The sequence below is a fragment of the Rhinatrema bivittatum genome, chromosome 4, assembly GCF_901001135.1.
Source record: "Rhinatrema bivittatum chromosome 4, aRhiBiv1.1, whole genome shotgun sequence".
Lineage (NCBI taxonomy): Eukaryota > Metazoa > Chordata > Amphibia > Gymnophiona > Rhinatrematidae > Rhinatrema > Rhinatrema bivittatum.
Genome location: NC_042618.1, coordinates 221,501,399 through 221,516,617, shown reverse-complemented (window position 1 = coordinate 221,516,617; position 15,219 = coordinate 221,501,399). Strand labels below are relative to the sequence as shown.

At 47.5% G+C, this 15,219-nt stretch overlaps 1 protein-coding gene across 4 annotated transcripts in view; it reads left to right on the top strand.

The window, feature by feature from the left end:
• CCDC87 (coiled-coil domain containing 87) overlaps positions 1-15,219 on the top strand; it is a 513,138-nt gene that overhangs the window by 314,724 nt on the left and 183,195 nt on the right. For all 4 annotated transcript variants that reach the window (XM_029599749.1, XM_029599748.1, XM_029599751.1 and 1 more), the window contains one exon: positions 4,879-4,991. In XM_029599749.1, the coding sequence (XP_029455609.1) occupies positions 4,879-4,991 (113 nt within the window). The remainder of the gene's footprint in view (positions 1-4,878; positions 4,992-15,219) is intronic.

The following is a 15,219-nucleotide window of genomic DNA, read 5'->3' as shown; positions in this document are numbered from 1 at the left end:
ATGCTATAATTTTGTTCCACTGAAGAGAACTTGCGAGAGTAGAATGAGCACGGGTCTATGGATCCAGAAGCAGAACATTGGCTCAAAACCGCCCCAGCCCCAATCGCGGAGGCATTCACCTAAGACCAAAAAGGAGCGGTTTGGGTCAGGATGGTGAAGACAAAATCTAGCTAGAAAAGCCTCTTTGAGGCGATGAAAGGCTGTAATGGCTTCCGGGATCCAGTTTTGAGTATCTTGGCCCTTACGGGTCAATGCGGTAAGAGGAGCCACTAGTGTCGAGTAACGTAGAATGAAATGGCGGTAATAATTTCTGAATCCTAGAAATCATTGTAGTGCTTTAAGACCCACGGGTTGTGGCCAGTCTTGGATTCCTTTGAGCTTTTCAGGATCCATAGAGAATCCCCGTTGTGAAATTATATACCCAAGAAAGGGCAGACTGGACTTTTCGACCAAGCACTTATCCAATTTTGCGAACAGATGGTTTTCATGGAGACATTGAAGAACTGTGCGAACATTGGTGCGGTGTGTAGCCAGATCCTTGGAGAAGACAAGGATGCCATCAAGGTACGTCACAACCTTAACATATAATAGGTCTCTGAAAATTTCATTAATCATTCGCTGGAATACTGCGGGTGCATTACAGAGGCCAAAGGGCATCACCACATATTCGTAATGCCCGTCTCTGGTGTTGAAAGCTGTCTTCCAGATGTCATCAGGGCGAATATGCACCAAGTTGTAAACTCCGCGTAGATCCAACTTGGTGAATACAGAGGCTCAGTGTAGTCGGTCAAATAACTCAGAGATTAAGGGCAACGGGTATTTGTCTTTGCGGGTGATAGCATTTAAGCCGCAGTAATCGATACACGGCCTTAGAGATCCGTCTTTCTTTGTAACAAAGAAGAATCCTGCACCAGCAGGAGATGTAGAGGGACAAATAAACCCTTTCGCAAGGTTCTCGTGGATGTACTCCGTCATGGCATTGGTCTCGGGAAGGGACAGAGAATAAGTACGCCCTCAAGGAGGCGTGGTCCCAGGCAGGAGATTGATGGGACAATCAAACCTCTGAAGAGGTGGTAGAAGGATCGCTTTTTGCTTTGAAAAAACATCTTCAAAGTCTGCAAAGAGAGCTGGTATGCTTGAGGAGATAGTCGCCAAAGGAACCACAGGAGGTGGCACCACTCTTTGTAGACAAGTCTGATGGCAGGTGGAACCCCATTCCACCAGCTGGAGCAACCCCCAATCAAACTGGGGGGAGTGACGTTGGAGTCAGGGTAGTCCTAAGACTACTGGGTGAATAGATTTCTCTAGTACCAATAGCTCGATTTCTTCGGTATGAAGGGCGCCAGAAAGAAGTTGAACTGGCTCTGTGGTCAAGGAAATTCAACCATGTAACTTGTTCTCCATAAATTGAAGCAATGCACAAGGAAGTCTCCAAAGGACGGGTATTTATGCCCAGAAGTTGAACTAGATCCTTGAGGATAAAATTGCCTCCTGCTCCGAAGTCCACCAGAGCAAGAACTGGAAAGGACCGGGATAACTGAGGGGCCGGTGACGTTGCACCCAAGTTCAGGACCCCAACTGAACTTAGGCTGGGAAGTTTCCTGGACGGACTGGGCAGGCCTGTAGGTGATGGCCAGGTGCTCCGCAGTAGAGACACAGGCCTGTTTGTCTCCGCCAGAGGCGCTCTTCTGGGGACAGCCGCCCACGGTCCAGGTACATGTGTTCTTCCATCTTGGCCAAGATAGAGACCCTACCAGAGGCAGGGCTGGTGGCGAATGGGAGCGAACCCGAGAGCGCTTCTTGGGCAACCGATTCTCCTGGTGACGCTCTTGGAGACAGTGATCAATTCAGCCAGTTAGATCGATAAGATCCTCAAGAGAAGAGGGGAGCTCCCGAGCTGCCAATTCATCCTTCAGCTGCAGGGAGAGTCCATCCAGGTAGATAGCTTGCAGGCAGTCTGCCTGACAGGAGAATTCTGTGGCTAAGGTCCAGAATTCAATCGTGTAATCAATTAGGCTTCTTTGGCCTTGTTGAAGGTGTAGCAAATTAGTGCTTGCCACAGCATGCCGCCCAGGATTGTCAAAAGTCTGCCAGAACATGGCCACTAATCAGGAGAGTTTCTGTAGGAGTAGTCCAATCACTTCCTCAAGGGCGAAGCCCAAGCCAGTGGCTTCCCTTCTAGATGAGACAAGATAAAGGTGACTTTCGTGAGTTCATCTTGAAAGATGGAGGACTGTAGAGCAAACTGCATGTAGCATTGGTTGATAAACCCTCTGCAAAGTTTGGAGTCACCATTGAAACGAGGTGGAGCTGGTAGGGCCAACAAGGCTCTAGGAGTAGAGGGAGACAGCTGTTGATGAGAGGAAGCCGGTACTGGAACTGAGTTGCCGGAAAGGGCATCAAGCTGGGCATGTAGACGCTCAAGGGAAGAGGCCAGAGCCTCAAGAAACTGTTGCTGCTCTCGTACCTTTGAAGCCAGGAATAGCCTGGAGGGTACACGGCTCCACTGTCCATGGTCTTTGCAACCTGTTGCACTGGAGGTGGACCCTTGGGCTGAGGTGGGATTGACGCTACCCATAGGAGGGATCCTACATGTTGCGTCGGAGGTGGACCCTTGGGCCAAGATGGAGTTGACGCAACCCATAAGTAGGGACCTACGGGTCCCTACCTCCGGCAGGTGGAGAGGGCTGGAGTTAGAGGCCTGGAGGGTACACGGCTCCACCGAGTCCATGGTCTTTGCAACCTTCACCTATACCAGCCCTTGTTCCCCTCGGGTTGAGCCTTTGGGTGCCGGGGCCAGCAGGACTTAGGTGGGCATCGAGGATAGTCAGTAGAGATAAGTGGTTCAGCCCAGAGACAGCAGCCAATAGGTGGTGTAGTCCTGCCCTGGACTGGGTTCGGTTCAAGAACTTAGGTGCCAAAGGAACAGGAAAGAACTGAAGGCACCTAAGCAGAGAAAGGCCAAGGCCTTGTGATTCCAGGTCCAGAGGATAGGCGAGAGGAGGCGCTCTGACAGGCTGGGATCAGAGCCGGCGGCAAACAGCAAGCAAGGTAGAACTCTGGACACGAAGAGGTCTGTAGCGTGGTCAATCAAAGCGAAGGTCAGAGCACGGAGAAGGCAGGTGTAGTCAGACAAGGCAGAGGTCAGGGCGTGGAGAAGGCAGGGGTGGTCAGGCGTAGTGGAGGTCCGGGGCTGGAGAAAAGCTGAAGAGTAGTCAGGGGTAGCGGAGGTCCGAGGCTGGAGAGAAGCTGAAGAGTAGTCAGGCATAGCGGAGATCCAGGGCTGGAGAAAAGCTGAAGAGTTGTCAGGCGTAGCGGAGGTCCGGGGTTGGAGAGAAGCTGAAGAGTAGTCAGGCGTAGCAGAGGTCCGGGGCTGGAGAAAAGCTGAAGAGTAGTCAGGCGTAGCAGTGTCAAATCGAATGAGTCAGTCCAACACATAGATGAAACAGGAACAAGGAAGACAGGAATCGGGAACCACAGGAATCAGGACCACAACAAAGAGACGATTCTAGGATCAGCAACGAGTACAAGGAGTACGAGGAGACCTGTTGCAAAGGCAATGCTACGGAGCGAGGTCTGAGCTTTTATAAGCTGAGGAGCCCTTTAAAAGAACTAGTGATGTGTGTTCGCGCCTAGGAGGGGGCGCGGTGCCAATAGTGGTGTCTCTCCGCGGGCTACGCAGAGAGGCCCGACGAACAGGGCAACACTGGGTAGCAAGGCAACACTGGGTGGCAAGGCAAGGCAACACTGGGTAGCAAGGTAGGGCCGGAGTCACCGGAGTCAACCTGAGGTCAGATCTGGCGGCCCACCGCCGCCAGTGAAGAGGAACCAAGAGCTGGAGTCCATGAGAGAAAGTGAGAGGGCCACGCCGCTGGTCTGCCGCGGGCGGCATGCATAACACTATGGGTCCCCACCATCGGCAGGCAGAGTGGGCTGAAGGACGGAGGCCAGCTGGCGCTTCACCAATACCAGCCCTTGTTCCCCACAGATTGAGCCTTTCGGTACTGGGGCCAGCTGGACTTAGGTAGGCCTCTATATGTCGTCGACGATGGAAGGATCGAGAGGTCAGCCCAGAGACAGCAACAGTGGAGAGGAGGAGTCTGCACTGGACGAGGTGCAGTGCCGGAGTCCAGGGTGCCAATAGAACCAAAGTCAGACAGGGCTGCCTGAGCAAGAACAGGCCGAAGCCTTAGTAGGCCAAGTCCATGACGTAGACTGAAGAGGCATCATTGGGCAAGCTGGAGTCAGGACTGGCAGCAAACTGGAAGCAGTGGCAAGCAAGGCTGAGGTCTGGATGAGGAGAGAATCAAGAGCGTATTCAGACAATGCAGAGGTCCAGGCTTGGAGAGAGGCAATAGCATAGTCAGGCAATGCAGAGGTCTGGGCTTGGAGGCAGCGAGTACACAACCAGCGTGGAGACCTGTTGCAAAGGCAATCCTTGGGAGCGGAGCCCGGGCTTAAGTACCGGAGCTCCACTGACGTCATCATCCGAGGCCGTGGCTAGGTTCCCGCTGCGGGCCCTATTTAAGACACAGTGATGCGCGCGCCTAGGGAGGGGCACAGAGCTGAGTAGCGGCGTCTCTCCGTGGGCCTTGCGGAGAGGCCTGACACAGAGCACTAGGATCTGTAGCTGAGCCAGAGGCACCAGGGGCAGCCCTAGGACGCCAGGGACGAGGAAGCAGGTGCTGGATTTGTCTGAGAGAGGTGAGGGGGCCATGGAAACCAGGGTTCAAATCCTACTGTTCCTTCTTGTGACCTTGGGCAAGTCACTTTACCTTCAGGTACAAAATTAGATTATAAACCCTGAATGTAATCTGCTTTGATGTATACTTTGAAATGCCGAAAAGCATAATATAAATAAATAATATTTTGTAACAGAGAATCTGATAAAATTGATGACTTGAAGACTAAACAGGAAGAGTATATTCCTGGAGTATGGAATGTTGGTAGTTCAACACTGGGAAGCCTTGAAGAAAATTTTGTTTTTGAAGGTAAACATATATCTTATTTTAATGTTTTTTTTTTTCCTTTTGTGCATTTTTTTTAAATATTCCCACTATACTCTCTTTTTCTTGTACTACTGCCCCTTGGTGACATGCAGTAATGCCTTGCTACTAAGATAGCAGAAATGGGAAGCTTAAGAAGGATGTACTTTTCCTGCTGCCCAAACCTGCTGCCTTGTGAAAATTGACAGCTAGATTTGACCACTGAAGGGAAGGGTGGGAGGGGCAATATTCAGCCCCAAAGATTTACCCAAGTAAATGGGAAGCTTAAGAAGGCTGTCCATTTAGGAAGCCTAGGTAAAATGTACTTCATACATTAAAAAAGTCGAAAGACGACAAATGACTGTCAGTATGGTTTAATAGCAAGGTGAAAGAGGCAGATAAAGCCAAAAGGTTATCTTTCAAAAAGTGGAAAGGAGATCCAAATGAAGAAAATAGACAAGCTTATAAGCATATAAGTACTAGCAAGTTAGATGTAAAACAATAATGAGACAGGACAAGAGAAAATTTGAGAAACTTGCCATAGAGACAAAAGCTAATAACTTTTTCAAGTACATTTGAAGCAAAAAAGCCTGTGAGGGAGTCAGTTGGGCTGCTAGTTAACTAAGGGATAAAAAGGCTGCTCAGGGAGGACAAGGAAATAGCAGAAAAACAGAATAGATTTTTTGTATCAGTCTTTACTGAGGAGGATGTTGGGGGCCAAACCTACACTAAAAACATGCTCTGGTGATGACTCTTAGCAATTAAAGCACATCTCTGTGATAATGGAAGATGTAATAGATCATATTGACAAAGTAAAGAGTAACAAGTCACTGGGACTGGATGATTTTCACCCCAGAGTTCAGAAAAAACTAACATGAAATTGCATATCTTTTATTAGAAATCTGTAACCTAACGTTTAAAACAGTCACAGTTCCTGTAGACTGGAGGGTGCCACATGTAACAATTTTTAAAAGGTGATCCAGGAGTCTATAGACCGAAGATTCTGAGGTCAGTGCCTGATGAAATAGTAGAAACTGTTCTTAAAAATAAAATAACTGTCTTTACAAATAAATATCATTTTAGCAAAGGGAAGTCTTGCCTTAAAAATCTATTCGATTTTGTTGAAGATGTAAATAAGCATATGGATAAAGATGAACCAGTCGATACAGTGTATTTGCCTTTTCAGAAGATATTTGACAAAGTCCCTCATGAGAGATTCCTCAGGAAATTGAAAAGTCATGGGATAGGAGGCAGGGTCCTATTGTTAACTGGTAACTGGTTAAAAGACAGGAAACAGAATAGGACTACATGATTTTTACTGGAGTGCCCCAGGAATCAATACTGGACCCAATGCTGTTTAACATATTCATAAATGATCTGGAAAAATTAGGTGATTGTTGCGTCGGATGTGGACCCTTGGGCCGAGGTGGGGCTGACACAACCCATAGGTAAGAACCTACGGATCCCCACCGTCGGCAGGTGGAGTGGGCTGCTAGGCAGAGGCCGCTGGAGCTTCACCTATACTAGCCCTTGTTCCCCGCGGGTTGAGCCTTTGGGTGCCAGGGCTGGCAGGACTTAGGTGAGCCTCAAGGTTGGTTAGTAAGAGTGATTGTTTCAACCCAGAGACAGCAGACGATAGGTGGCGTAGTCCTACTCTAGACTGGGTAAGGTACTGGAACCCGGGCACCAATGGAAATGAGGTTGGCTGAGGGTGCTCAAGCAAAGATAGGCCAGATTCTAATAAGTCCACGTCCAGGAAGTAGGCTAGGAGAGGCGTCAATGACAGGCTTGGATCAGGGCCGGCGGCAAAGCAGAGGACGTGGCAATCAATGCTGAGATCTGATCTCTGAGAAGTCAATAGCGAGAGTCAATCAAAGCAGTGATCAAGGTCTGGAGATAAGCAGTAGCGTAGTCAGGCGTAGCAGAGGTCTGGGTCTGGAGATAGGCAGTAGTGTAGTCAGGCGTAGCAGAGGTCTGGGTCTGGAGATAGGCAGTAGCGTGGTCAGGCGTAGCGGAGGTCTGGATCTGGAGATAGGCAGTAGCGTAGTCAGGCGTAGCAGAGGTCTGGGTCTGGAGATAAGCAGTAGCGTAGTCAGGCGTAGCAGAGGTCTGGGTCTGGAGATAGGCAGTAGCGTGGTCAGGCGTAGCGGAGGTCTGGATCTGGAGATAGGCAGTAGCGTGGTCAGGCGTAGCGGAGGTCTGGGTCTGGAGATAGGCAGTAGTGTGGTCAGGCGTAGCGGAGGTCTGGAGATAGGCAGTAGTGTAGTCAGGCGTAGCGGAGGTCTGGGTCTGGAGATAAGCAGTAGCGTAGTCAGGCGTAGCGGAGGTCTGGGTCTGGAGATAGGCAGTAGTGTAGTCAGGCGTAGCAGAGGTCTGGGTCTGGAGATAGGCAGTAGCGTGGTCAGGCGTAGCGGAGGTCTGGATCTGGAGATAGGCAGTAGCGTGGTCAGGCGTAGCGGAGGTCTGGATCTGGAGATAGGCAGAAGTGTTGTCAGGCGTAGCGGAGGTCCTGGGCCTGGAGATAGGCAGAAACGTGGTAAGGCAAAGCAGAGTCGATATCCATGCAGTCAATCCAAAACATAGGACAGGAACGAGGAGAACAGGAACCAGGAACAACGAGGGTCAGGAACAAAGCGTAGAGACAATTCTCTATCAGCAACGAGTACTCGAGTAGCGAGGAGACCTGTTGCAAAGGCAACAATATGGAGCAAGGCCTGAGCTTAAATACGCTGAGGAGTTCGACGTCATCATCCGTACATCAAGTATAGTGTCTGCTGTATCAACAGGAGGGAGATCTGGTGTCTTGGAGCTGAATTTGTTGAGTATGAGCAGTTTCAGTAATGAGACGTGAAACGCGTTATGGATCTTCATTGCTGGAGGAAGTTTGAGACTGTAGGAGAGATTGCCCAGATGTCGGAGGATGGAGAATGGTCCGACATTGAGGAGCGAAGTGAGCAGATGGCAACTTCAATCTAAGGTGCTTCGAAGACAACCAGACCTTATCACCAGGCTTAAGTTCAGGAGCCTTGCTGTGATGCCTGTCGTAGTCTCGTTTTTCTCGAATTCCAGCTTTGATGAGCATCTCCTATGTCTTCTTCGAAAGATGTTGAATTTCATCGGCAGTGGCTTGTGCTGCCGGGGATGACACTGAAAGCGGAAGTGGCAAAGGTGGTGAAGGTAGTCGTCCTTATACCACTTCGAATGGTGTTGATTCAGTAGATGTTGCTGGATGAGAGTTGATGGAAAACTCTGCCCACGGTAGAAGGTCAGCCCAGTCATTCTGGCGTGAAGAGACGTAGGCTCTGAGGAACTGTTTGAGGGAACGGTTCATCCTCTCAGTTTGGCCGTTGGATTGCAGATGGTAAGAAGAAGTGAAGTCGAGAGTAATATCGAACTTCTTGCAAAGAGCCTTCCAGATCGAGGCTGTTAATTGTACGCCTCTATCTGAAACTATGTGCTTGGGTATTCCATTTATTTATTTATTTATTTATAGTTTTTTATATACCGCGGCACGTAATGCACATCACCTCAGTTTACAGCAAACAGTAATTCAGCCAAAGGCTTTACAATGAACATAAGTGGAAAAAGCAAAGTGCTTATTTAACAGAATCTAGGAGTATACATATCAAAGTGGACTATGAACCAGGAGACCAGGGTTTAAGTCCTGCTGTCGCTCCTTGTGACCTTGGGCAAGTCACTTTACCCTCCATTGCCTCAGGTACAAAAACTTAGATTGTAAGCCCTCTGGGGATAGAGAAATACCTACAGTACCTGAATGTAAACCGGTGTGATATCTCAGTTGAGATCGAATGTCAGTGATATCTCAATTGAGATCGAATGTCAGTATTAAAAATAATAAATAAATAAATAAATAAGTGTAACAATATTAACAAAAGTCTGTCTTGAAGGGAGTTATTTCTAAGGAAAAGGAGGGTAAGGGAAAGGGGGAATTATAGTGGGGGGGAAGGGAGTCAGACCCGCACTGCTGGTCTGACTCTCTTATCCCCCCCCCCCCCCCCCATTCCATGCAGGCGGAATATGTGGCTGATGAAGAGCTTTGCAAATTCATTGGCAGATGGTAAACCAGGAAGTGCCACAAAATGAGCCATTTTTGAGAATCTGTCCACCGTTACCCAGATAGTGTTTTGCCCCCGGAGAGGGGTAAGTCCACCACGAAGTCTGTGACGATGTGAGTCCAGGGCTCATCCGGTATGGGTAAAGGTTGTAGTTGGCCCCAAGGACGACCAGGCGGAGGCTTTTGTCTGGCACATTGGTACAGGCCACTACATAAGCGAAGGCGTCTTCTCTCACCAGTAGAATTTTTGCAGCTTTGCCAGGGTTCTCCGTTGACCGGGATGTCCAGCCAATTTAGAGTCATGAGCCCATGCAAGTACTTTCTTCCGGAGATTGGCAGGCACAATCGTCTTGCCCGAGTGGCTGAAAAAATGACTCTCTCAGGTTCAAAGATGTGTTGTGGAGCATCAGGCACATCTTCAGATAGGAATGAGCGAGATAGGGCATCCGCCCTGATATTTTTTTCTCCAGGTCAGTACTTTAAGATGAAATCAAACCTGTTAAAGAACAGGGACCACCTCGCCTGTCTATGGTTGAGGCACTGGGTGTGACAAAGGTATTCTAGGTTTTTATGGTCAGTAAAAACCATAATCTGGTGTTGAGCACCCTCGAGCCAAGGTCTCCACTCTTCGACTGCCATCTTTATCGCCAACAATTCTTTATCTCCGATTCCATAGTTCCTCTCAGCCGGTGTGAATCGTCTGGAGAAGAAGGAACATGGCCGCAGGATCTTGGAGTCACTGGTTTGACTTAATACAGCCCCTATGCCAACATCAGAGACATCCACCTTGACAATAAAGGGGCATGTAGGATCCGGGTGGTGGAGACATGGCTTGCTGGAGAAAGCGTCATTCAGCTTTTGGAAAGCGGTGACAGCCTCCATAGACCAATTGGCAACATTGGCACCTTTCTTTGTCAGAGCTGTTAAAGGCACAGTTAGTGAAGAGTAATTTTTAATGAAAGTTCTATAGTAATTTGTGAATCCCAGAAACCTTCTGAGAGCATTTAGACCAGTAGGTTGGGACCATTTCTGAATGCTCTCCAGCTTTTGTGGGTCCATCTGGAATCCCTTGTTAGACACGATATTCCCTAGGAACGGTACAGACACCTTAAGGAATTTGCATTTGGACAGCTTAGCGTATAGACGGTTTTCCCGTAGTCTTTGTAACACTCTCTTGACATCCGTAATGTGGGTATTCAGATCTTGCGAGAAGATCAGGATATCATCCAAATAGACAACAACACATTGGTAGAGTAGATCACGCAGGATGTCGTTCATCATGTTTTAGAAGACAGCTGGGGCGTTGCATAAACCGAAGGGCATCACCAAATACTCAAAGTGTCCATCTCTGGTGTTAAAAGCTGTCTTCCATTCGTCACCTGAACGACTGTGGACAAGGTTATACGCTCCTTTAAGATCCAGCTTGGAGAAGATCTTAGCCCCTTGTAGGCGGTCAAACAGTTCAGAGATGAGTGGTAAGGGATAGTGGTCTTTGACCGTGATCTCGTTTAGACCACGATAATCAATGCATGGACATAGGGTTCTGTCCTTCTTCCCCACAAAGAAAAACCCTGCTCCTGCAGGAGACTTGGATGGCCTTATGAAACCTTTTTGTAGATTCTCTTGAATGCATTCCAACATCGCTTTATTTTCCACCACCGAGAGGGGGTACACTCTTCCCTTGGGTGGCTCGGTATTCGGTTTCAAGTTGATCGCACAGTCATAAGATCTGTGTGGAGGAAGTATATCAGTGGCTTTTTTAGAGAACACATCTTGAAATGATATGTATTGAGGTGGTAACCCAGGCATCAATGGAATTTTAGGCATACAGGGTAGTGGTGATACTTCCTTCAGACATTTGCCATGACAATCTGGGTCCCAAAGTGAAAGCTCCAGTGTAGCCCAGTTGAATTGAGGCATGTGCTTTTGTAGCCATGGTAACCCGAGTACTAAGGGGTGCATAGCCTTTACGAGCACGAAGAAGGAAATGGATTCCGTATGAAGAGCTCCATTCCTTAAACTGACCGGTTCCATTTGTAAGGTTACTTCACCCGGTAAGGGCTCCCCATGAATAGAGGATAACAGAAGCGGAGGCTTCATAGTCGTAGTGGGGATTCGCAGATGTTCCACTAGACGTCTCAGTATAAAACTCCCTCCTGCCCTGGAGTCCACTAGGGCAAGAGTCTGGAATTCAAGTGGTCTGTTTATCAAGGAGACTGGCAGAGAGAGTGGAGGAGAAGGTGTAGTTAGACCTAAGAAGAGTCCTCCCACAGGACAGATAGGGCATGTTTGTTCATGCATGGCCTGCTTGACCACAATACATGCAGAGGCCTAATCCTCACTTTCTTCTCTCCTTAGAAGTCAGGTGACTACGGCCCAGTTGCATAGGTTCTTCTTCACCAGCAACCGCTTTAGACTGAATAAGCTTAGGCAAAGTCTTGACTCGGATTTCTCCCTGGCTTGGCCTCTTGGCCTCTTGGAACCTTTACCCTCTTGAACCTTATCCCGAAGTCGTTGGTCAGTTCTTGTGGCTAACTTCATCAGGTCCTCCAAGGTCTCAGGCATTTCTCGAGCCGCCAATTCATCTTTCAGTCGGGAGTTCAGGCCTTCAAAGAAAAGAGTCTTCAGGCATCTCGAGTCCCAGTTGAACTCTGAAGCCAAAGTCTTAAACTCAATGGCGAAGTCTGGTAAAGGTTTATTACCGTGCTGTAGATGAACCAATGTGGATCCTGTGATTGTATACCTGGCTGGGTCATCAAATACAGATTTGAACAGTTCCAAAAACCCAACAAGGTCCTTCAGGATGGGGTCATCATGCTTCCACAGAGGAGAAGCCCAAGTTAGTGCTCTTCCATCCAGATAAGATAGGATATACGTAGTCTTGGCATAGGATGTGGGAAAATTATTGGGTTGAAGGAATCCCCTGCATCTCCAGGCTTCTCCAGAGAAGTGAATAGGAGCAGAGAGGGGTACAACTGTTTTAACTGACACTTCTGGCGGTTAAAACAGTTCTACTACCTGAGGTAGTAGAAGCGTTCATCTGTGAGTGCAGTAGATTAAAGGCCACAGTCAAGCTATCCAGCGAGTTCTGTTGTTCGACGATTCGCTAGGCCAGGCCTGGAATGGCCTGCAATGCGGTGAGCTGAGCTGAATCCATGGCGTTAGTAATCTGTTATGATATCAAGGTGTTTGGTGGATTCTCAGCGGCAACAGTGATGGTATCTCCCACAGGGAGGAGCCCCATAGGGAACTATAGCACCGGGCTAGACTCAGATGCACAAACACAGAGAATATATCTTTTATTATACAGCTAGTGTGGTCCACCAGAGGTGGCAGTAGAGAGTAGATAGCAACAGTTTGTGATCCTTGGCGTAGGAGACCCAACCCACAATGGTGGTGTAAGGCCCCGTTGCAGATGTCCAGTAAGGCACTGTAAGAGAGACAGATTGGCAGATGTTATAACACACTCCCTGGTAGCTGAGTAGATAGAGTTCCCAATGAGCAGTAGAGAGAGGATAGGTATTAACAGTCTGTAATCCTCGGCAGAGGAGACCCATTCCACAATGGTGGTGTAGGGCCCGATGCAAATAGGCAGCGAGGAACTGTAGATGGACAGACAGAGAAGTTGTACTCACTCTCTGTAGCTGATAGGTAGTGTTCCAGCAGGTTGAAGAATTGGTAGCAGGCACCAAGATTGACCCACAGGCCCTTGAGGAGCAAGTACCTGTATATAGGATAGGCACCTAGAAATAAGCAAAGGGCCCCCGAGGAGCGGGTACCCAGGTTAGTAGAACCCCGGAGGGTGAAGTTAGCTTCCAGCAGAGTAGAAGCGGCAAAGCAGCTTCAGAGCGGAGCGAATCCAATCTGTTGCTAACTCGGCGAGAGTCAGCAAATGGGTAACCTTTTGAATACGGAAGCAGTGACGTCACTTGAGGGGGTCGACCCTGATTTTCGCTCCTACACTGCTACAAGATGTGAGGCGTGCGCGTGCCCTAGGAGGCCTCAGGTCAACATGGCGGGACGCTGCGCCAGAGCCGCTCCGGGGAAGCCGAAGGGTGCGGCAAGGAGTCGCTATGGATGCCATTCTCCCGAGGCTGGTGGAGAAGGCTGAAATAGAGGTGAGGCATGTCTGGTGAAGCCATCTGAGACCGACGGACGCAACACTTTCATGATTTTGTAGACTTCTATCATATCCCGCCTCAGTCGTCTCTTCTCCAAACTGAACAGCCCTAACTTCCTTAGCCTTTCCTCATAGGGCAGCCATTCCATGCCACTTATCATTTTGGTCGCCTTTCTCTGCACTTTCTCCAAAGCAACTATATCTTTTTTAAGGTTTGGCGACCAGAATTGGAATGATACAGAGGCATTATGACATCCATCATTTTATTTGCCATTCCCTTCTTATTAATTCCTAACATTGTTTGCTTTTTTGATCACCACAGCACACCAAGCTGACAATTTCAATGTATTATCCACTATGATGCCTAGATCTCTTTTCTGGGTGGTAACTCCTAAGATAGAACCTAACATTGTGTAACTACAGCAATCACTTTGCACTTGTCCACATTAAATTTCATCAGCTATTTGGAAGCCCAGTCTTGCAATTTATCACAATCCGCTTGAGATTTAACTACTCAGCATAATTTTGTCATCTGCAAATTTGATCACCTCACTCGTCATACCCCTTTCTAGATCATTTATAAATATATTAAATAGCACTGGTCCAAGTACAGATGCCTGAGGCACTCCACTGTTTACCTTTTTCCACTTTTAAACAGACCATTTAATCCTACTCTCTGTTTCCTGTCTTTTAACCAGCTTGTAATCCACAAAAGGACATTGCCTCCTATCTCATGACTTTTTAGTTTTCTTAGAAGTCTCTCATGAGGGACTTTATCGAACGCCTTCTAAAAATCCAAATACACCACATTTACTGACTCATCATTGTCCACAAGTTTATTCACCCCGTCAGAAAAATGTAGGAGATTTGTGAGGCAAGACTGCCCTTGGATAAATCCATGCTGGCTGTGTCCCATCAAACCATGTCTATCTAATTGTTTTGTGATTTTATTCTTTATAACAGTTTCCATGATTTTTCCCGGCACTGAAGTCAGGCTCACCGGTATGGTTTCCTGGATCACCTCTGGAGCCCTTTTTAAATATTGGGGTTACATTGGCCATCTTCCAATCTTCAGGTACAATGGATGATTTTAATGATAGGTTATAGATTAATTGAAATAAGTCTAAAATTTCATTTTTTAGCTCTTTCAGAACCCTGGGGTGTATGCCATCCGGTCCAGGTAATTTGCTACTCTTCAGTTTGTCAGTCTGGCCTACCACATCGTCCAGGTTCACCGTGATTTGGTTCCGTTCTTCTGAATCATCATCCTTGAAAATCGTCTCCGGAATGGGTATCTCCCCAACATCCTCTTCAGTAAACATTGAAGCAAAGAAATTGTTTAATCTTTCCGTGATGGCCTTATATTCCCTAAGTGCCCCTTTAACCCCTCGATCATCTAAAGTTCCAACCGACTTCCTCACAGGCTTTCTGCTTCAGATATATTTTTAAAAGTTTTTATTGTGGGTTTTTGCCTCCACAGCCAATTTATTTTCAAATTCTCTCTTAGCCTGTCTTATCAATGTCTTACATTTAACTTGCCAATGTTTATGCTTAATCCTATTTTCTTCTGATGGATACTGCCTCCAGTTTTTGAATGAAAATCTTTTGGCTAAAATAACCTCTTTCACCTCACTTTTTAGACATACTGGCAATCTTTTGACCTTCCTTCCACCCTTATTAATTCGAGGAACACATATGGACCGTGCTTCTAGGATGGTATTTTTTAATAATGTCCATGCTTGTTGCTCCCTCTCTCATTGGTTCCTGAACCAATTGCTCCATAAAATTGTCATTTATTTCATCCAGGAATTTTATCTCTCTAGCATGTCCTGATGTTTCACTTACCCAGTCAATATTGGGGTAATTGAAATCTCCCTGTATTACTGCACTACCAATTTGATTAGCTTCCCTAATTTCTCTTAGCATTTCAGTGTCTGTCTCATCATCTTAGCCAGATGGATCGTAGTATAGTCCTATCACTATACTCTTCCCAACATGCAAGGGGATTTTTACCCAAAGATTCGATTGTGCATTTAGTC